Source organism: Zosterops lateralis (assembly GCF_965231275.1).
Source record: "Zosterops lateralis genome assembly, chromosome: 18".
NCBI lineage: Eukaryota > Metazoa > Chordata > Aves > Passeriformes > Zosteropidae > Zosterops > Zosterops lateralis.
The window spans coordinates 8,673,306-8,696,795 of record NC_139778.1 but is presented as its reverse complement, the minus strand read 5'-3'; the positions used below and the strand labels follow the sequence as shown (position 1 = coordinate 8,696,795).

Sequence of the window (23,490 nt, the reverse complement as noted above, 5' to 3'; positions counted from 1 at the left end):
ACTGTGTTCTGGAGGGGAATTGGGAGGCGCTGGAATACACTATATCCCTGGGATGCAGGGTCTGTAAAGGATGTGCATGACAATGGAATTTATCTGGGGATTTCTGGCCACCTCCAGTGATACAGCTGCTAATCTCCTCTTTTAGCTTCAGGAACAAGTTTCAGTGATTCTTTTCAGACTGAAAAATGCAGTAGTGACTGTCCAGTCCAAGGGAAAGCTCTGCTGATCCCACACAGCTTTATTTTTAAATCTCTCTTTACCATCATTAAGAACTCTGCAAATTTTCACACAGCAAGCCAACCCTGATTTGGATTACTGAATTAAGAAGGCTTTACTTCTAAGTGACCTTATTGCTAGACAAGATTTCCATTGTGACCGTTTAACTCACCAGCTGCTGCTGGGTGCTGTGGAAGCTGCTCATGACTTTAAGGGACAAACAACTTTAAAACTCCATAAAGGCACTGAAAGGCTCCTGAAACCCACCCTTGAGAGAAAATCTAACCCTCAGCAATGCCTGTGGCATGGGATTCAGTGTTGCTTAGTTTAAGCCGTTTGTTTTCTCCTGCCTTAATTAAGCATTTCAATAGGATTTCGAAAAGCTCAGGGTTTGTCTCCAGAAGGATGGGTGAAGATACAGAAAATTCATCAGAATAGTGTGGAAAATAAATGGCATTTCACCACATCTATTACTCAAGGAGTTACAATTCTACTGCAGCACTTACTAATCCTTATTTTCCTCTGTTATTTGAAACATTTTAATTCCAGAACTATCTTAAGATAGCTATTACAGGAATAGGAATGTAAACTAAGGATGAAGAAGGGGAGGATTCCTACACTGCTTTGATGACCAGCAGGTGCCTGCAGCAAGCAGAAGCTGGAGTGTGAGAGAGGACAATGGGTGGATGGATGGATGGATGGATGGATATATACACACATGAGCATCCCACAGACCTGTATTCCATGGATTTTCCTGCTGAATTAGCTGGTGCTGCAATTCAACCCTCTTTCATGTACGGCTGTGTCTGCACTGTTTCCCCAGACTCTCTCCCTGGACAGGATCTCCATTAAGAACACAGTAGTGGTGTTTGGGGTATTCTCAGCATTCCAGCAGCCCCGGGATGCTCGAGCAGCAGAGATGGAAAAGCTTTCCCAGCGGGGCTGGGCAAAATAGCGACCGACAGCGCCGTGGACAGGTCCGAGCCCGGGTGTTCCCCGGCAGCGGGTCTCCGGAGATCCCGGGAGGGTAGCCGGACCCACTGGCACGATCCCCGCGGGAAGCATGGAGTACGGACCGGCCCCAGGCGGGACGCGGTGCCGGGGCAGCGAAGGGGCTCGGGGGCTACCCCGAGTAAAAGAATCGCGGGGACGCTCACCCCGCGGCAGCGCCACAAAACAACTGCGGCACGACCCAGATGGGACTCGAACCCACAATCCCCAGCTCCGGAGGCTGATGCCTTATCCATTAGGCCACTGGGTCACCCAGTGGAGATTGCGCGCACCGCCTGGTAAGAGCCCCGCCCGGCCGGCCCCGGCCCCGCCCCCTGTGGGTCGTCGTGTTCTCCCCGCTGGCGGCGGGCAGGCCCCGCCCCTCCCTCCTCGCACACCATTGGCCACGATGCCAGCAGGCTCCGCCCCCGCAGCGCGTGCCCGGGACCCCGCCCTCGCCTCACAGCGCGTTCCCGCCGTCGGTGCGAGCGTGCCCCTGTCGGACCCGAGCGCAGCCCTGTCCGACCCGAGCGCGCCCCTGTCGGACCGGAGCGCAGCCCTGTCCGACCCGAGCGCGGCCCTGTCGGACCCGAGCGCGGCCCTGTCGGACCCGAGCGTGCCCCTGTCGGACCCGAGCGCGGCCCTGTCGGACCCGAGCGCGCCCCTGTCGGACCCGAGCGCGGCCCTGTCCGACCCGAGCGCGGCCCTGTCCGACCCGAGCGCGGCCCTGTCGGACCCGAGCGTGCCCCTGTCGGACCCGAGCGCGGCCCTGTCGGACCCGAGCGCGGCCCTGTCCGACCCGAGCGCGGCCCTGTCGGACCCGAGCGCAGCCCTGTCCGACCCGAGCGCGGCCCTGTCGGACCCGAGCGCAGCCCTGTCCGACCCGAGCGCGGCCCTGTCAGACCCGCCCGGGGCCGCCCCGCTGTCCCCGGGACCCCCCCGGCCACCGCCGCCCTTCTCTGCCCTGTAACCTCACCCCTACTTTGGCCTCTGTCCTGCCCCATCTGCCCAGTCTCTCCCCACCTCTCTGTCGCTTCAATGTGCTAGTAAGAGCCTTCGGATCTGTCACCTCCCTCACAGCCCTCAGCCCTCACAGCCCATACCGCCTGCACACAGTCCATACCTCGCACACACCCCCTGAGGCACTGCCAGCACTCTCCCTGCCCTCAACACCCATCCCTGGGCCCAGATTTCATTGCTCCAGACCATGCACTGCCAGCGATTCATGACCCAATGGAACTTCTTCATGCTAAGCTTCCGATTCTTCAGGAGACCAGGTGCTTTACCTCCATTTATGCTTTTGAAGTGCCTTTTTTTCCTAAACTACTCTTGTTTAATACCTCCGTTTGTTGGTAATGTGCTTTCTCTTCTCTTGACTTCCCTGCTCTTGTTTTTTTGTGGATGTTTTTTACAAAGCTCAGTCCTGTAAGGCCCAAAACCAGCTATGTGAGATGTCACTGGTAATTTCTCCTCCTCAGCAAACATCCTCCACACCTGTATGCACCTGCAGATTGGTGTAAGTGGTTAAATGTGATGGGTTGGCACATAGACATATGGATGTGCATACCTGACACTTCTCTGTGTTGCACCTTATATGTGTCTCAAATTGTCAGAGTTGCTGTCAGAGTCGTGTTTTTCCTAGAGTTTTATGGTTTGAATTATATCTCCTGTGAAAATCAGTGTTTCTTTGTATTCCATCCCTCATGAGCAGGCCAAACCCATCCCCTTTCAGGCCATGCCACAGGGGCAGGAATCTCTTTTGTTATTCTCTATGATTTAGTTTTTATCAGCCCTTGTGGCTGTAGAACTGCTTTCGGCTGCAAACTCATATCCCCTTTTCTTTGCATTTCTGTGCACCACATTTCTAGGAGACAATAAGTGAGGCATGGAGCCATGGAATCACAAAATGGTTTGTGTTGGAAGGGACTATAAATCTGATCCAGTTCCACCCCCTGCCATGGGCAGGGACACCTTCACTACCCCAGATTGCTTGGAGCCCCATCCGACCTGGCCTTGGGCACTTCCAGGGATCCAGGGGCAGCCACAGCTGCTCTGGGAACCTGTGCCAGGGCCTCAACACCCTGACAGGAAAGTTTTTTTTCCCCCAATATCCCATCCAAACCCACTCTCTTTCGCTTTGAAGCCATTCCCCCTCGTCCTGTCACTACACGCCCTTGTCCCAGGGGAAGCCTGCGGTGTCCCGCTAGTTACTGATGCAGAATCTGCGCTCTGCATGAGGGAATGAGGGAATGGGTGTTTCTGCCCCAAACCGCTCAGAGCGAGACCCCTCCAGGGATACAATTCCCGCACTCCCATCGCCCACTCCCGTCCCGGGATATCACCGGCCCCTTGCACTACAGCTCCCGGCGTGCCCCGCGCGGGTAGTGCCAGAAAGCCTCCGTGGGGCGGCGCGGGGCACGCCGGAAGCTGTAGTACCGGCCCTTGTGTAGACGTCACGTCCGACCGGCTCTTCCGGGAGGGCGGTTCCCGTCATCGCGAGCATGGCTGCTTTCAAACCGACCAATCAGGAGGCTGCTTTGGCTCGAACTGGCCAATGGCAGGGCGCGGCCGCGGGAAATTTAAATGCCGCGTGGGACGGCCGTGGGCAGTGGCAGCGTGCGGCAGCGGCGGAGCGATCGGCGGTGTCCTTGGCCGAGGTGCGGGGCTGGGGCTGCGAGCCGGGGATGGGGCTGGGAGCCGGGGCCGGGGCGTCGGGGATGCGGGCCTTGCGCTGCCCTTTTGGAAAGGGCCGTGCTCTGCCTGCCGTCCCTGCCGGGGCCGCTCTCTGGAGCCTCCCGGGTCTCCGCTGTCTGCACTGGAGCTGATAGGGCTGGTGTATCCCAGCGCGGGTTGTCGCTCTGGCGGGGCTGTGGCCAGAGCGAAGCCATTTATTATGCAGTGGGTCACGCTGGGGGTGGCCGAGGTGCAGGGGTTTTCTTCGTTACTCTGTAGCCGTTGTTGTATGCTGCTGGCTGCAAACTCCCCCCGGGTCCTCCCCAGTGCGAGAGCTCGCTGCTCTTGTCCAAAAAGGTTGGGTTGGGTCTGAGTGGGATCCTGTGCAGTACAGGTGAAAATAGTATTCAACAGCATGTGTGTGTTGACTGAGGAAAGGAAAATCTATTTTGCTCCTGAAAGTAATAACTAATAGCATTTGGTTTAATGTGTCTTAAAATCGTGTCACTGTGTCTTCTGCCTTTGTGTTGATGCTAGAGCTTGTTGTAACATCTGGATGTTTAAAGGGACAACTGCTGATCAAGTCAGATGTTGTTATAGTGTTAATACAAACAAGTGCCTCTCATTCTTGAGTATGGATCCAATCTTTAGGACTTAACTTTGTGGAGTAAACTTGCTGTTTCATTGCTCTGTTTTCAGGCTTGTTTCTGTCTGTCTCGCTCAAAAATATAACAAGCAAGATGTCTACAAATGAGAATGCAAATACACCATCAGCTCGATTGAACAGATTCAAGAACAAAGGAAAGGACAGCACAGTGAGTACTCTTGGTGCAAATATTACTTTAACCAACTATTGTCTCTTTAAATGTAAGTTTTGAAAGCAAAGAGCTTACCCTGAATGTTTATCCTCCAGGAGATGAGAAGGCGGCGCATTGAAGTCAATGTGGAGCTGAGAAAAGCTAAGAAAGATGATCAGATGCTTAAAAGAAGAAATGTGAGCACTTTACCCGACGATGCTACTTCTCCCCTTCAGGAAAACAAAGGCAACCAGGTGAGTGGGAACAGACATATTTGGGGGGTCTTAAAATGGGCAGGACAGCCCTACTACATCTCCATTAACAACTCAGGCCTGTATTGTCACCTCTGATGGACAAGCACCCTCACACACAACTGGCTGCAGTTTTAAGCAGCCTAGCATTTAAACATTTTAAGCCTAGCATAACTGGTATGAAGCACTTAGTTAAAGAAGCTTTCAGCAGTTCAGATAACTGTAGATGAAGCTGTAGTTAAAGAGGTTTTGAAATATCACGTGGTGATACTAAGGGAAGCGGTTGTAAATTGGGGCCTGTTCATGGTATTGTGCAAGAGCTCTATGTGGGCAGGAATACACATAATTCTCCCAGTGAAGCACTCATGTCATGTTTTCTTGTACAGGTTTTGGCACACTGGTCAGTTGAAGAAATAGTCAAAGGAGTTAATAGTAATAATATGGAGCTTCAGCTACAGGCTACTCAAGCTGCCAGGTAAGCAGTGCAGAGGAAACCAACTCAGCTGTGCAAGTCAATAACTAGGCAAGGTGAGAGAACTGACTTATGAGCTGAAGTGGCTGCTGATGTCTTCCTTATCAGGCAATGTTTCAACAAACTCTATCTTATATGCAATGTTGAGGTAGCCATAACTTAGGCATAATTTTATTGAAACCCTGTGGCTTTTGAATATTTAAAGTGCCAGAATATTTTCAGTAGGAAGAAGTAATTTGCTCTAGTGTTAGCAAATGTAACAGTAGTCACATTTGATTTGAAGGAGTAATTATAGTAAATCCTTTGTTATAGCAAAGTGAGGTACCTTTTAAGCTGTGCTAACGCTTAGGTTTGGTATGTATGAGTGTGGCAGTCCACCTTAGAATAATGTGAACAGTAAGGTGACTAGGGTTTGAAGTCTGCCAAGTTTTTCTCCTTCCAAATCTAAAGTATCCTTTAATAAGCTTGTATATTGCTGCAGTGCTGCTTCTTCATTAGAGTCTCAGCAGAGTCGTTTACCACTCTCTGCTGAGGAGCCTCTAGCAATTCAGATGTGTTATGACTCCTGCAGGTCTGCTTTACTTCAGAGTGTGAACAGAACGTCTCAGAGTGAATACGTGCCAAACCCAATGTTAACAGAGGCCTAGGAAGCCAGTGTTCATCTTGTCTGCATTTCTCTTTCATGCTGTTTTGTGTGGCCTCTTCTGAATGTTAAGACAATGCTAAACTCTTTTATATGGTGCTTTTAAGACTTTAATTTGTTGTTCAGATGTCTGCAGGCAAAAATAATGTTTCCTGTTTGCCTTCCTCCTTAGGAAACTCCTCTCAAGAGAGAAGCAACCCCCAATAGACAGTATAATCAGGGCTGGTTTGATCCCGAAGTTTGTCTCGTTCCTGGGCAGAGCAGACTGCAGTCCCATCCAGTTTGAATCCGCCTGGGCACTCACCAACATTGCCTCTGGCACATCAGAGCAAACCAGGGCAGTGGTGGATGGAGGGGCAATCCCAGCCTTCATTTCCCTGCTGGCCTCTCCACACACTCACATCAGTGAGCAGGCCGTGTGGGCCTTGGGGAACATTGCAGGTATGTCCATGTGCTGCACACCTCTAACCCAGACCTCTGCCTTTGTCTGAGGTGGGAGATCATCACTCCTGCTGTGCCATGCTCTGTGCTGAGCTGCTTGGGAGCTCTGCCCCAATGGCTTTCTAGTCATGGCATGCCCTGCATTGCAGAGCAAGCTGCACCAACCTCTTTGTCTTCAGACCTCGTGCAATGCCTGGCACAACCTGCGGGTTGTATTGTGGGCACTGCTTCCAGATTTCAGCTCAGGTTTGATGAATCTCTAATCGTGCTACAACACAAACCTTTTGCAGACATCTGTGTGTTTTTGTGACTCAGCAATGAGCATGTTGACTAAAAGGGGGAAGGCAGGAAGCAGTGACTGCAATATTTGTGTATGTGATGGCCAATATTCCTGGCTTTGAAACAGCTGCTTGCTGATGGGAAAGTACTGATACACTGAAGTTTCTCATGCTTCTTTCAGGATTACTTGATCTGCCAGTGTTGGATCCAGTCTTTAAAAATTGGTTAACATAAACAATACAGTTAAATATGGTACCTGCCATATTAGGACTTCCAATGGCCTTGGAGAACAGTGAATCTTCACACAAAAACTATTATCTTGTTTAAAAGCCTTGTTTGGTTGAGGTTTTCTTAAAGTTTGTCCTTATAGCTTTGAAATCAATTATAAGGTATTTTATACCTTGCAATAGAATTCTCAGTCAAGCTCTGACATGCTATCAGCATTATTCTGTAGCACCCAATCATGCAGCTGGTGATTATAATGCATTTCAAGTCCCATATTGTGGGGAAAGCTCTGTTCTTCTAGTGTAGGGCTTAGATTTGTCTCCGAAGAAACATGCAAGACCCTGCATGGTGGTGAACTCTTAGGAAAAGCTGTATAGAAACACTTTACCTCTTCTTCCAACACAGAAGGTGAAGCTCAGTGGCTTGTTTCAACATGCTTGTCATGTGACTTAAGCATGGCAGTAGTCCTTTTGTCCTCCTGTTTCTTCTTAATTTATCCAGCCCTTCTTAAGGAGTAGCAGAATTAATCCTCTAACACCCAGTTGTTCTGTGTACACATGTTCTTTTTATTCTGGTCTTCACCTGGCTTTTTATCTTATTTTTTTTCCAGGGGATGGTTCTGCCTACAGAGACCTGGTTATTAAATATGGTGCAATCGAGCCACTGCTGAGTCTCCTTGCTGTTCCTGACCTGTCTTCCCTGGCTGTAAGTGTTGAGAATGATTCAAGTTTCAATTACTGAGTAGAACCTGGCTAAACTATTGCTAACCATTTATTCCAACCCTTTCAGTCTGGATATTTACGCAACGTTACATGGACCCTCTCAAACCTGTGTCGCAATAAGAACCCTGCCCCTCCCATAGAAGCCATCCAGCAGATCCTTCCAACCCTGGTCCGCCTCCTGCACCACGACGACCCCGAGGTGTTGGCAGACACGTGCTGGGCAATTTCCTACCTCACAGATGGTTCCAATGACAGGATAGAAGTTGTTGTGAAAACTGGATTGGTGCCACAGCTTGTGAGACTCCTGGGGTGCAGTGAGCTGCCAATAATGGTAAGGGATTGGGTATTTCAGGCTGCTGTTGCTTGATTTGAATTGTGGCTAGAGCTGCAGTTTGGAGGAGTAGTGTCCATGGAACTGAATGGCTCTTTTCATACATGAGTCAGGTGCCTGTTGTAACTTCTGTGAAGTGAGACATTAGTTTCTCTCCTGCCTGGGTGCTGTCCCACACAAGGCAGACTGCTGCTGGTGATGACTATCAAGCTGCTTTATATAATCATTGGATTTACCTCACAGGCCAGCACAACAGCCAACATTCACTAAAGCTTGCCTTTAAATTGCTGTTGCAGATCCAAATTCTAGGGACGGTGTTCACAAGTGTGCTCTGTGCACACTATAATTAGAGCATAATAAAACTGCATTAGTATTTAGCAGGTAATTTCCCTAAAGCTCTGTCATGGGTGGTAGTTTGCAAACTGGCCTTGGAAGGTGTGCAGTCTCTGCATACAGACATTAGTGTCTGCCTGTGGAATGCCAATGAGGAGCCCAAACCCCATTGTACATAGCAGGTCATGCTGTTAACTGAACAGGTTAGAGTGGATGGCCAGCAACTATAGCTTTGTTTGCTATAATCTAATCTGGTTTTGAACAATTTTCCTGAGCATTCCATTCATCTTTGTTTCAGACTCCTTCACTAAGAGCCATAGGAAATATTGTCACTGGTACTGATGAGCAGACCCAGATTGTTATTGACTCAGGAGCACTGTCTGTCTTTCCAAGCCTCCTTTCTCATCATAAAAACAACATTCAGAAAGAAGCAGCCTGGACAATGTCCAACATCACTGCTGGGCGCCAGGATCAGATCCAGCGAGTTGTGGACCACGGCCTTGTGCCTTATCTCATTGGTATTCTGAGGAAGGTAAACAAAGCCTAAATTTACTATGTTTTGAGCCTTTTCCTATTATTTCTCTGTGTTCAAACACTCTGCTTGTACCTTTGCAGGGGGATTTCAAATCTCAGAAGGAAGCTGTGTGGGCTGTGACAAACTACACAAGTGGTGGAACAATTGACCAGATTGTGTACCTTGTTCAGGCTGGTGTTCTTGAACCCCTGCTGAATCTTCTCTCAACTAAAGACAGCAAAACTGTGCTTGTTATCCTGGATGCAGTTTCCAACATCTTTTTGGTATGTGGATGCAGTATACTTGATTATTTTCCATGTTGTTGCTAATGGCTCTCCAGTAGCTGCTGCCATGTATCTCTCCAGAGATAATTCCACACTTTTCTGTTGCAGGCTGCTGAGAAGATTAACGAGACTGAAAAGCTTTGCCTCATGATTGAGGAGTGTGGGGGTCTAGATAGAATTGAAGCTCTCCAGTCACATGAAAATGAACAAGTGTACAGAGCCTCATCCAGCATAATTGAGAAGTATTTCTCAGCAGAAGTAAGTGGCTTCAGGGGTCTTTCCACCTTTATTTTCTATTCCAGCACTGACTACTAGATTCAAATGCTACTGCTATTTCAACATTCTTTTCTTTCCTTCTAGGAGGAGGAAGACCAAAATGTTGTACCAGACGCTACTGCTGACAGCTACACTTTCCAAATCCAGGACAGTACCCAAAATTCTTTCAACTTCTAGGTCTTGCATGTACTGCAACAACCTAGAAGTGGTGTAGCACACAAATGACTGCCACCTCTTTGTCTTAAATAGTTCCTCTTGCCTTTACTGGTTTTTCTGTGTCCTGTAGCACTTTGTCCGACTGAAACATACTTGAACAGTTCAAACTCTGTATGTATCTGTGAATTTCTAAATGTAAACCTCATTCTTTGAGATATACTTGTAAATACTACTTGTTTCTGTCCTTGTCTGGGGAAAGAATGCATATGAGCAATTCAGGCCTCTCACAAAGCATTGAGCCACTGCTCTGCAGACCTCCCTATAACCTCTTACCTTCTACATGACCTGTTGCAGTAATAAATACACTGCTGAACAGGCTTTTAAGGAAGACTTACTTGAAGTTAAATAAAGTGTTATCAGTACATCAAATTGAACTGTGTCACTTGCTCTCTTAAAAGCTGACTGATGGAGTAAGTAAACTTAGTCAAAAACAGAATGCAGATCTAAACCATGAGAGATTCAATACTGAAGATAGTGGATTTAAAACAGCTTGGTCACCCCAAGCTCTGATTTCTGCAAAGAGCAGCCTTCTATTACAAGGCCGAGGAACTGCTGCTTTTCTCCAGGTACATCCTATAGGAATTTGATTCATCTTACCCTGTGCATAACTGAGCTAAACTAGCTTCAGCCTCTTGGAGAAGTATTTAAAGGCTAGTAGTGCTACTTACTGTAAGTAATAGTTTGGAGGAGACATAAGTACAGCAGTTAACCAGTTCTATACATGTTCAGGTACTCTTAGGACAGAGCATAGGAAATGCTTTGAAGCATTGCCTGCCCTAGAGGAAAAATGAAGGCTTTGTCTTGGACTCAGCCGTCCCTTTATTTCTAAAGTCATTGCTTACAGGATTCCATTTTGTCCCTCAAAGGTGTTGTGCAGGGGGTGGGTTGGAGGGGGAAGAGTATTGAGTGGAGAGGAAGAACTGAAATTCTGTTTTCCAGCTTTTTCCAAAAACTTGGATTGAGCTATTTAACTTGAACCTCCCTGGAGTCAAAAGTGCTGGAATAACCATACTGTCTCAGCTCCAATGATGGTGCAAGAGAGATCAGAGTTCAGGGCTAGATGTATCATAAACATGACTTAAATGGACCACAGCATCTCATCTTTGTTAATAAAAGTTGGGGGGGAAATACTGATATATAGGCAATTCGCCCAGAGTTTCCACTGGCTTTGCTTCTACCTTTATGGGTGGAGGGGGAATAAAAAACAAATATAAAACAAAAATAACTCCTCCATTCTGCTAGGTGAACCTATTAGGAGAATCTGGTTTTGTCTCTTGTATTAGTCACATTTTGTGTGCTCGTAAGTTTATTTTGAAGTGCAGATCTGTAGGAAAGTGGATTTGGGTGTAACTCTTTGGCAATCCACAAAAGATCAGGTGTGCTTTATGAAGAATTCACTCTTATGTGCTGCTAACAAAGATCTCTTTAAATGGGTTGTTGCTAATGTAGATGATGTCACTCTTGCTTTCATTAGTGTGGGGCAGGACTGCTGCTCCCTATCCCACACTTGCTGGCAAATGGTTCCCTCCCTGACTGGAGGCTGGTGATGACATCCATCCATGGGACCTCTCTGGAGCTTGGATATTGTTGGGTTGTGATAAAGTTACAAAGGGCAGCAGATAATTTGTCTGTATCTACAGTCCTATCCATCTTGTTAGTAACAATACTGTTTTGTGCAGAGCAATCTCTGTGAGTCACTGCCATAATGATTGTCCTGCTGAGCTATTAAAGCTGTGGGAGTTCCTGCATCCAGCTCAGAATGTGGTCCTGGTGACACATTGCTGTCACTGATGTATCAGCAGGGGTTGCAGATTTACCTGTTACAAGGAGCCTGCCTTGTAAAAACCACTCTGTCCTAAACTGATTCATGGTGACCTTCATACTTTGGCCTGTAGCACTTAAACTGTTTTTCTTTAACTCCAAAAAAGCTATAGCATGTACTGTGGGTGTCTAAAGAGGCTGAACTGTGCCTGTGCTCTGTTCCCAGCTCTGCCTGCCCCTGGACTGAGGGCTGAGGCTGCAGGTGAGCCCAGGGCCTGTGGAAGCAGCTGTGGCAGTGCCAAAGTGACACCAGTGCCACCACAGCTCCCCTTGGACCAGTCTGGTATTGCCATACCTGAGCACAGGGGAAAGGACCACCTTACCTTGTAATGCTGGAACCTTTACTCTTCTGGGGGAAAAACAACCAAAAGGGCATTTGTGCAGCTGCAGTGAAGCCTCCTGTCCTTTGCTCTGTTGTCAAACCTCGACCCTTGACCTAAAAGCATCAGTTAGAAAATCATGTTTTTCTGTTTGGCTGTAGGGAACTGAAAGAATTCACCTCTACAAAAGCAATTGTACCGAGTCAGCTTTAATGACTGAGTTGTTCCTCCTCTGTATTTGCTGTCCGAGGGCTTGTAGGGGCAGAGCAGTGAGGACTGGGGGACTCAGAATCCCGATTTTGTGCGGCTGTAGAGCAGCGCAGGGGCCGGCAGAGGGCGGTGCCGGAGGTGGGATAATCCCGCCGGGAACACTCAGGTGGGATCTGCTCCATTTTCCGAATAAAAAACACCCAGCTGTGGCTTCGGGGCACTCAGTGTGGTTACATACGATATCTATGCGCTAACCTCCCGAGTGTTCAGCCAGGTTAAATATCGAATATAAGATACAACCTTTTAAAAACATCTTTAAAATCAAAGTACTATTATTTCAAAACACTCCTTTAATAGCTCTTTAGCATGTGCAAGTAATTTGGCTTTTATGTCTCTCTATATAGTAAATGCAGAACACTTGTTCAATAGTGTTATTCTTTTTTTCTGAATTACTTATTTCAGATTTATCCAATAGATTGAGTTAATAATAGAACACTGCAAAACCTTTAGATGCCTGACAGCTCAGTGGCTTAATAATTAACTTTCTGGGGCCTGAGACTTCGTTTTTATCCAAGAAAAATGTGTTCAGCCTATCCACCACGGAGCCCTGTTGGCAGCATGTATTTCCACCAGCAACAATCAACAATGATTATGAGTAAGTGACTGGAGTGAGTCACTCCTTATTCTAAGAAAATGCAAACTATTTCTGAGGTTAGGATCACAGTCACCCATGAGGCTGTGTTTCTAGCTTCAAAAAAGTAGTAGGAGCAAAAAGAAAGAGGAGAATTGTTATTGCTCCTGGTTTTTAGTTTGTTGGGTTTGGGGTTTTTTGGGGGGAGAGGATTTTTTTTTTTTTTTTTTTTTTTTTTTTTTTTTTTTTTTGTGCATGGTCCAGTCAGATTTATGAGCTCGTCCTCATTATTTGTCAAATGCCTTATTCAGGACAAGGGCTGGAATCAATGTCTGGTGGCCTGTGTGTCAGTCTGCCAACTCCTCTATGCTGAGAGCAACAATAACAGACCCCTGCTGACATCAACTGGCTTGGAATGCAGTTGTTGCTCATGCTATTTTATCTGTGGAGTGATGGCAAGATTGCAGTCTGAGATCTCAGCAAACATAACTGCCTCTGAAATTCTGATGGCAGCAGATGCTGCCTGGCTGATTGTTCCCTTTGCTGTTCCCCAAGATGCCAGGCTCTGGAAGGAGAGCTGGGACTTTGCAGTCCTGCAGTTCAGTAGCACGTCTGTTCACTTTCCCCTGCAGGAAAAACAGCTTAAACTGTGGGAATGTTTAAATCTGTAAAAAACCTATTTTTTCTTTTCCTGCGAATGAGACTGAAATACTCTCTTAAGCAAAGCAGCTTCCTGCAACTCTATCCAGGATGATTTAAATTGCACAGAACCACAGTGGTGTATCAGTAGCAAGAAGCAGCTGTAGTTCTGCAGGAAAAGGAATTCACTACCCAACAACACTTCACAGATCTCTTCTGTTTCTAAATCTATTTTACAGCACAGCAAACTGAGACACAAGAAAGTTATCCACAAGACATTCAGAAAGTTGCTGGCAGAATTCACCTGGAGCCTGGGAATCCTGATGTCTGTCCCTGTAGTTAACCCTTGGCACCTCTGGTCACAGTCAGCCTTTTGCTGAATATGGGATTATCCCAGGAGTATTGAAGCTCTGTTGTGATAAGGTATGATGGAGATTTAAGTACAGGTCTAAACTTTGGAAAGTGTAAATTGAGGAAGAGGCACTGTTAGTCAAAACAGAAGTAATTAATGAAGGTTAATTGTGTTTAGTTATATTTGACCCATAGAATAAAATGTTAGGACTTTTACTTAAAACCTAACAGGAAACATATTAACCCTTTGGCCTTCAGAGGAACACTAGGAAAAAAGGTGAAGAGGGAATTAGAGGACCGTCTCCTTCAGCTGGGAGGAGTACACCCCCTGAAACTGGAAATTTCAGGAAAAGCCATTCACAGGAGCTCTCCTGCTCCAAGTGTGCAAAGTTCTCAGTTGTGTTTGTAAAGCACTTCCTCCTCACCGATCCAGGGAATGGCACCAACACGGGGCGAGCAGAAACTCAGCCTGTGGACAGCTGAGGGAGAATTGATTTGCTGTGAGTTCCATAGCACTTCCTATGGATTAGGGGTCCTGTTCCTGACTGCAGAGCACTGTCTGTCTCAGACTGGCTCCAGGAAATGGACGCTCTTCCGCAGAAGCCAGAAGATTTCGTGGAAGAGCCGTGGCCCCTTTCCAGGTTGCAGTTCACCCACTGCCCTGGGGAGTGTCAGTAGTGGGAGGGAAGTGAAGTTGGGATTTAAAGGGACGAGGAGGGGAGAGAAAAAAATAAAGCAGGATGGAGAAAAATCCTGTTAATTCTCACTGAGCACAACTTGCTTGACCACATTAAAATGTTGTGCTGATCATTTGAATAGAACAATGGGGCCAGCTCCAGAAGTGATGTGTAAATCATGTATCAGGAACAGAGTTTCAATTGACTGACACACTGAAAGCAAAATCAATGGCACTGACTTCACTTTGGGGGAGTTTGGATCACAACTACAAGCTCAACAAAAGAGGCAGTGTAATGAGGAATCATTCTCCTTCATTTCATATCTTTCTCAATTTGCATTGCAATGTGAAATGAAAATCATGAGGTAATCTTTTGAAGGTCTGATTTATTTATTTTTGTATAAATATATAGATATAAAAATCATGGGGTCATGCATGCATTTATATATTTATATATATAATATAGAGGAAAGCTGCTTAATTTTTTCTCTGTAACAGATTGCTTTGTGTGCAGCTTCACAGTGCTAAAAGAGCTGTACCACCAGGAGTATTAATAATGCTCTGTGGGCATATGGAAGATTGGAGGTACAAAGTTATCAGAAAATCTTCAGTAATCTCCAAAGCACATTTCCACCATCCCAATCACTTCATTTTTACCCACTATATGAAACAGATGTAAAAATAGCTCTTTCATCAGTGGATTGCTACACATATTTGGGCTGCAGAGGCTCAGTTCTGTTCAAAGCAATACTGTGAAGTCATGTGCAGAATGTGCTGTTAATCAGAAGCAGCATTTTAATGTTACATAGCCATCTCTCCTCCCACCTCCAGCTCCCCTTCCCAATTCTGAGCAGGAAACGACACTTGGATGGAGCTCAGCACACTGACTTTCTGGATAGACTCTCTAGGAATGAGGAGGGACTTGAATTCTCTCCATATGTCATTTCCTTTCCCCTAATGGCTGAAAAAACCCCATTGCTGCAGTTCATATAAGAGAGAGAACATTACCAACCTAGGGGAATAAGGGCAGGGGGATGGGACAGGCAGGACAGCCACATTCCGCTTCTGAAGAACTGCTTTGCAAACTTGATTTGAATGGAGCAGGAATTTTTTGTCTGTGTACAAATACTATTTTATGTAGCTCCTTAAACTGAAGCTATTATCCCATCTGTACTTAAGTGTATATCAACACCTGCAGTCTGGTGCCAGACAGGGATTAGGGAAGGAAAATGTAAGCAGAGGGGGAGTGGTAACAACTCTGCAAGATGTAAACTAACTCAAAGGAAAAACAGAGGGGATTGAGGGAGACTGACAATGGGGATCTAATAAATTTTAATAAACTCAATTTTAATAGCAAACGATCCTAGAAATTACTTAAGAAAAATCAGATTAGCCCACTCCTGTGGCTTTCATCCAAAGTGTCTTTAAAAACTTTTCTGTTCAGTACAACCAAAAGCCCATGCAGATATCCTACCCTGCTGCAGAACACAACATTGGATCTGCTGTATTGCACAGTGGATTTGCAGCTATCAACAGAATTCTGTGTGCTATAGTTAAACACAAACAAACAAACAAACAAAAATGCTACCCAGGAATAAACATTACATAAAAAAAGAAACCAACAAAAACCATTTTAGCTAAAGGACAAGCTTACTTCCTCATAGCCATCCCACTGTGTATTAGACTCAAATTGGAACATAATGTCTTTCTAGCAGCATAATCCAAATGTTTGTTAAATTTGTAGCAACCAAACTGTGCAGTGCTTTGCAGGACAAATGAGAGATGACATTTCCTCAAAAAAACCCCTGAATTTTGCAGTCAGTGAATGAGAACATGTGCACAGAGGGGCTGGATGTGTCTGCTTGCAGGGTGATTATATCTGACTCAAGAGCCAAGCCCTCCCATCTTTCATTAGACACATTGCCTAATTAGACATGTTGCCCCTGAATTCTAATGCTAAAAAGAAAAGGAGAAAAACAGTTCTTTCCTCCAGTTCTATTTTAAAGGGTTTCAAGAGTGGAATAAAGGAATGATTCAAGACACATGGTGACAGATTTTGCTTTAGGTTACTTTTAGCGCTTCACTAGACCCACTAACCTACTTAAATATCTGTGCTGTTCTTATCTGGCATAAAACCTTGCTTTGTAACTTTTAAAATGAAATATTTTAGAGGTATTTTTAGAGATAACTTTATCTTAAATCCTCTCAAATTGATTTCACAGTGGACTTGTGGGTGATTCTGTAAAAGAAAGCACAAAAGAAGCCAGTACAGCCTGTGGATAGGTTAGGTATTTCTGCAGTTCAGAAGGTTTTAGGAATAATATTTCTTTTTTAAAAGAGGGATTGTTGAGCTTATTGAACCTGCAAATGCTTTTGTGTCATGACTGAGATTATTTATGGATTCAGTTTTCACACAGTGTGTTTATAAATGTCTCCAGACTTCATGTAAGACAAAGCAGAGTGTTTCCAAACCTGGACAGCCCGGGCTCCTTTCAGCAGTTCCCAGAACTGTGAGTAGATGTGGTTTGCACAGCCTGAGACAGCTCATCTGACTCTGAGTGCCTGCTTCCCCATGGCAGAAAATAATCATCCCATGGGGTTAGGGCTTTGTGAGCTATTTTTGGGTTTGAACCTTGTGGATTCAGCTACCTGTAGGGCTACACAACATTGTTAGAACTTGATACATTTCCTGGAATTAATCCTGTCTCTTGAATGGAAATCTTTGGAAGTAACTTGGGTGAGACACACGGAAAAGCTTCCACTTGCTTGAAGAAACAGAGACAATTAGAACTATGAGGTGGGGGCTGTTTAAAGTGGCTTAGACTCCCCCAAGATGCTCTCCCTGCCAACATGAGAGGAGTCTGCTGCCAGCCTCTTGCCTACCTGTAGCTGCATTGTCTCTAACAGCCACAGTCCCTGCAATAGGTTAGAATGGGATAAATTGCTGCCCTTAAACCTCATCAAAAGCCCTGACACATGAAATTCTGTACAGCTTGGAACATTAATCTCTGGATATCTGGGTAAGTCATGATGGCCAATGAGAACCGGCTAGTTATGCCAAGTTATTAAGGCTTATCAGACAGTGTTCCAGGGCTTTAGGAGAGCCATGGCTGCATGGCTGGAAGGTGCATCACATTTGTCACTTCTTCCAAAGCATTAAGGTTGTGATTCAAGCTGGGTGTTACCTGGGCAGACCAAGGACTGACTTATCAAGGCAACCACCTGCCAGTGCATCACTGCTGATCACCCACCAGTGGCTGAGGGTGAGTTTATAGCAGCAGGGCTGAGTCAGCTCCTGGCATCCCTGGCAGTGGCATCCTGCTCTCAGGATCACCACCATAATTAAACCTTAGAGGTTTGCAATATAGGAGATTTTACAGCTCACCTTTTGCAGGTGACAAAAAAATTATCTCGAATTGATGCTGGGTCACAGGGAGTAAGAAAGATTGGAGAAGGTTTGATATTCCTTTAGTGGCTAAATAATGTGGCTTGGTTAAAACAGTGCTGTATGTCAACTCTTTAAATGCTTATTTGGGCTGAGATTCTTCTTCAAAACCCTTCATTTTTCTGAGCTCTGGGACAATACACACAGTGTCAAGTTGAATCAGATACTATCTGCACACAGATGTTGCAGCACAGTAGTAAACTAAGTTCTTGATGCATGTCACTCAGAGGAGACTGTTTCCAACTGTCTTCTTCTGTAAGGTCTTCTAGGAACCTGTTTTGTATCAGCTAAGGAAATCTAGAGATGAGATTCTACAGTTGCTTCACTCACAACACTACACAAGAAAGTTGCATAGAGCAGTTGCACAAGGGAAAATGTGTGTTTCAGGAAACCTCTGTAATTTCAGTCAGAATATTTGGCATGTAGCTCTCAAAGCCCTTGACAAAGCCAATTGTCCAAGAGTCTGGAAAAGAAACTTTATTATTGATAGTGTCCTATGGATAAATAAGTGAAAATCATGGAAGAATAAAGGAAATGTTCTTCAGACAGACCTTTTTTTGGCCCAAGATTTTGGAGGCTGATTTTGTGCTTCAAGTCAGCAGTCTCATTGATTTTGAATCAACACAAGTCAGGGAATGTATTTTAAGCCTAAGACACATCCACTGTGCTTGAAGATGAAGCTGGGCTCTGGCCTGTGTGCTGGGCTCTTAAAATGCTGTGCAGCACCTGCCACTGTGTTCTGGGCTGTGAGATACATCCTGCAGCAGAGAACAGGGGTGACATGAGCTGGCACATGGGTGTCACCTCCAGCCTTTTGCCCAGGCACCAGGACATGGTTTTTCATGCCAGATTTGCCCTGCTCAGAAAGTGGACTTCAGCTTCTGTCTAGTAAAATAATGCAACACATCTATTTATTCCATGTTCAATGCCTGTCTCTAAAATCTCCCTTTTCTTCTGCTAAAGTCACATTAGGATAGTGCTGTCCTGCAGGACATGATGAGGAAATAACATGGCTAGAGAGCTGCATGGAATATCTGTGCATCAGTTACTAATCTGTTCTGGATGGATGGACTTAGGAGTTATCTTAGTGACTAACCACTGGAAAATCCTGTGATATGGAAGCTCATGCATTTTTTTGTAGCCACAGCTGCAGTCATTTCCCTTCAGAGACACATCATTTCCCCAAGACACATCCTGTCTCAGAGGGCCACGGTGTCTCTGCTCCAAGCTGCTGTCCCCTTTTGCAGTAGCCAGTGCATGGGTGGAGATTTCCTTCCTAGTTTCTTCTCCTGAAAAGCTTCATCTCCAGCTCCAGCTTGAGAAATGGATTGATTCTTGACCTCTTGCATAAACATTGTCTCTGCATGCCAAAGGGAGCCTTAGTGAGAACCAGAGCCCCTGTCTAGACATGTTTCTTCATCCCAGAGCTCTGATAGGTTTGTCCTCCACTGCTGGGTTAACTCTCTTTGTCTCTGAGCAGCAACAGAGACAGAGTAAAACCAGATATTTAAGCACGTGCATCTCAATGCTTTAATGGAGCTTGTTCCATTCAGCAGCAACACAAATAATCCTCCAGTCTGACAATTTTCATAATCTGCAAAGGGGAAAAAAGGAATCTCGTACAAAGTGAAATTTTCTGTTCCTCAGCCTTATTCCTGAAATGCAGAAGCATTGGATACATGACTGCAGTAGGGTTTGCTCCTTCAGCGTGGAAGAGCAGCAGGAAAGGTGGCAGGAAGCCTCATGGAGGACAGAATTCCATTGAGGAACAGGACAAAAGAAAATTATGGATCTGCAATGAATTCAGGAAGTACTTTGGCTACAGTAAGAAGTTATGATTGGCTTAGGGAAGGTTTAGAAGAAAAGCCTGCGCCAAAGAGGCAGAGCAGGAGAACAATGCCCTTTGCAATCAAAGGTGTTGATGAATGATTAGAAAGGGTATGAGTTGATCAGGCGAATTAACAAAGAGGCAGAGAAAACTGCTGGTAGAAACATTCATCATTCTTCACATTTTCAGTTTTCTAGATATTTTTTGGCCACATTAATGGAGCTTTACTGAAAAAAGGAAAAAAATACTGATGGGATAAGAAAAGGAACAGATTTCCATAAATATTTCAAATTTATCTCTTTCTAGATGAAATTAAATCTGATAAATGTAAAAATTTTGCGGGTTGCCTAGGTGTAATCTGCTATAATGCCTTATTTCTCAGAACTACACCATTAGGTGGCAAAAGAGGCATTTAACATTATCTACATTAGCATGATAGTTGCACATACAATGGCAATACATCATAGAGAAAGAGGAAATGAAGGTGTAATTCTCCACTGATCAACCCATCTTTAACTCCATGATCTCCAGGTGTGGTGTCTATAATTCAACCATGTCAGGCTCTGGGAAATTTAGTAAATGATAAGGTTAGTAGAAGTAAAAACAATCCAGATAATTTAAAGTATCCTTATTTTTAAAAATTGTCTCAGGAAAATAGTTCTAAACTTTTAATTGACTCACAAAATCATAATAATAGGGGCAGAGCTCTCTTGCTTTCTTGATATCATTACAGAAGCTGGGGAAGAATGTGATATAATACCAGCCAGTTCTCATTACTGCTGAAGGAATGTGCCATGATTAAACCTATATACAGAAAGAAATAGAATGTAATTCTTAAATGTTGATTTGCTTTGAACATATTCCACATGCTGAGGAATGAGTTTCCAGAATACTCTTCCATTTCTAAAATGGGGAGGGCCTCACTTCTAAAAAATTAACTACAACCATCCTCTTCTGAACATGAACACTACTTGGTTAAAGATGTTTGTACACATTTCCCAGTGTTCAGAACCTCTAAATCCTTTGAGAACTATCTGTGAAAGCTAAACTTTCTCCTTCTTCCTCTTGGTCAATTAATGAAATCAAAGCCCATTTTTGTGCAGCTATGGAAAAGAAGAAATTTTTGTTATTTCTAAATACTTCTTCAAAAGTTCACTCATATGACACCAGTACCACTGATACAATATCATAATGATACCAACTCTTACATAATTTTTTCCTTGTGGATTCTTCAACAACCCTGTTGATGTCCTAAAGATTCCTGACCTTGCCCCTTCACTACACATTTCTGCCAATCCTTTAGAGGGTGGCTCAGCTGTGAAGCTCTGGCTGGACTGAATTCCCTGACTGAATTCAGGAAGGCTGGATTGAATTCCCAAGTCCAGCAGCAAGGCTGTCATCCAAAATGATCTGCAGGGTGATGCAAGGCACTCCCATCCCTGTGGACCCCAGTGAGCTACCTCATCTTGAAAGGATGTGTTGTCCAGTGATACTAGCCTGCACTGGAGCATGGGGCTCTTGTCAGCAGCTCTGATGACATTTGCTTGTCTCTCTCACAGGATCAGCCCTGCACAGAATGAAACCTCCTGCAATGGAACTGCATAAAGCCACAATTTACTGCAAATTCTTGGTTTCTGAAACCAGAAGCAGGATCAGGGAGACAGGGGCTCTGTTAATCTGAGAATATCTTGAGAACCTTGGGGATAGTGCTGGCTCAAGGACCTTTGGATCATAACATTCCAATGGCATTCCTTTGCTGGGGAAGCAGCACTTTCAATCATCAGGGACTGTCAGCATCCTTGGTCCCCTACACTGCTGCAGTTCCTGGTGCTCTGCCAGGCTTCCCTTCATCTGCTGCCTGCAGATCTTGCACTGGTCCCTCATGGAGCTGCTCAGCTTAAATTCTGCTTGGCAGTTCTACTCAGTGGAGGGGAACAGTGATTGAAAATCCTCATTTCCCAACAGAATTGGGAGGTAGGACAGGACACAAACACCTCTGGGACACTCAAGGCACAGCCTTTGTGCCCCTGGGACAAGAGAGAAGGGAGCAGCACTTGGCATCTGGTGCCTCTGTGTGTCCAAGAGCAGCCTGGTCCAGGTTGTTCTCCCCACCTCAGGCATGAGAGGACCTGATCCTGACCTAACTGAGACCAGCCCTGCCAGGCTGATGAAGAGGAGCTGGAGCCCCTCTTCTTCCCCCTGTAAAATACACCCCTGCTCTACAGGACTGTCCCACATGTCACTGGTGTATTTGGGATGTATCTGTAAAAGTGCTCAAATCATGTTGGTTGCTTAAAAGTTAAGTAAATAAAATCAAATGTGGCACATATTAATGAGAAATGCACAGCAGTAGCAGCCGTCCTGCAGACAGTACATCTTACATGCTGACCCAAATGCACTGACTGTCAGTTAATGCTCTAACTTGCAATATATCACAGTGCTTTTCCCCGAAAGGTGAGCAGCCTGTCTAAAAATCTTAGGAAAAATTATAGTTCAGCAAGTTGCTTTCTGGAAAGCAGTTTGAAACCAAGTATGCTTCATGACCTTTAACAAACACTTTAAATGAAAGCATTAAAATGTTCATATAACTACTGAACAATCAAATACTGTATTTAATCCCAATGGGGTTTTTTCAATATTGGCATTTCAATTAATGTCTGACACACTAGTTATCCATTAGAAAAAGATCATGTAGAAAGAATTTTGTTTAATATAACATTAAACACTTTTGTCAAATTATATCAGAATTATTGAATGTTGGGTCCAAAGCGCACTGCAAGACCCCAGAAATGAATAATCATCATGTTAGGAAAAATCTAGAAATATGTTAAATATGTGAAAAGTAGTTTTATATTTTTGTTTTTCTGCTCAGTTTAGCAGTGGCCAGGTAATGTTGCAATATTTGCAAACCATCAGCCATTTGCTTTATATACTTGGTTTGAGAAAAGGATAATGACCTATGTGAATTTGTAACAAATTGGAACTTTAATAATATGGCCTTCAATTACAAATGCTGATTTTTATTTTTTTTTTAATGCAGGAATCAGGACACGTGGAATGTCTTTGGGATGTGAGCAAATTTACATAACCAATACAAAATAACTTTTTAACAGTTTCGGTGTAATATAAAGCCATAAACTCCATAGATGTATTGTGTCCATGTTTTGTAGTAAATGCCACTTAGACTTTGTTTAAAATTCTCTTCTTTTGAGCCAGTGGCTAAGCACTGAACCAACACTTTCTCTCATGCTCTGCCTGTGCTGTGAAGGAGATTGGTGTCTAACATTTGCTAGTTTTGTATTAAACAGCTGATGGCACAGGGCACAGGCACAGCCCTTGCCAAGGAGGAAAGCTTTGAGAACCACACTGCATTAACAAGGCCTTCAGTGGAAAACAAAACAAAACAAAACAAACAAACAAACAAAAAAAAAAATCAGTTGCATAGCCCAGGTTTGAATTAAGGAGGCCCAAGCTCTGAGCTCTGTCAGGATGGGACTACTCCAGACATGGTTACTGCACAGAGAGAACCTCCTGGGCTGTGTAGAAGCCACATGATGAACTCAGTGAAGCACAGGTCATCTTCTCATCCCATGCTGGGGTCCTGATCCACAGCTGGATCCTCATCTCTGATATCCACATGATAATACTTCACTGGTTACCTCAGCAGGAAGAAGCCAGAGCAGTGACATGACCAAACGAGCAGAGTATTAGTAAGGTTGTTAATAAGAGTAGGTGTGTGATGTATTATCTCAGATTTCTAAAGTAACCTTGACTGTGGCAATCTTTGTAGGTTTTCTGGGAGCTTTTTTCACCCCTGGGACCCCTCTGGCCCTGCAGAAAGCTGCCCATGACTTTGATGGAGCTCCCCTCATGGGGAGTGTGTTGCAGAGCTGGGAAAACTCTGGA

At 45.0% G+C, this 23,490-nt stretch overlaps 1 protein-coding gene and 1 long non-coding RNA gene across 3 annotated transcripts; both read left to right on the top strand.

The window, feature by feature from the left end:
• Positions 1-3,810: 3,810 nt before the first annotated feature.
• On the top strand, positions 3,811-10,014 carry KPNA2 (karyopherin subunit alpha 2). The gene is made up of 11 exons (XM_083874794.1): positions 3,811-3,863; positions 4,579-4,694; positions 4,793-4,930; positions 5,314-5,402; positions 6,215-6,483; positions 7,598-7,692; positions 7,777-8,040; positions 8,672-8,905; positions 8,989-9,171; positions 9,280-9,429; positions 9,532-10,014. The coding sequence occupies exons 2-11, from the start codon at positions 4,620-4,622 to the stop codon at positions 9,622-9,624; spliced, it is 1,590 nt and encodes a 529-aa protein (XP_083730920.1). The 5' UTR covers positions 3,811-3,863; positions 4,579-4,619; the 3' UTR covers positions 9,625-10,014.
• Positions 10,015-12,564: 2,550 nt separating this feature from the next.
• LOC310916864 lies at positions 12,565-23,176 on the top strand. Of its 2 annotated transcripts, none has more exons than XR_014591359.1 (3): positions 12,565-12,669; positions 13,524-13,707; positions 22,625-23,176. It is a non-coding gene; the product is annotated as an uncharacterized lncRNA (long non-coding RNA). The 2 variants fall into 2 exon arrangements; XR_014591360.1 differs by lacking the exon at positions 22,625-23,176 and adding an exon at positions 21,144-21,639.
• Positions 23,177-23,490: the final 314 nt, after the last annotated feature.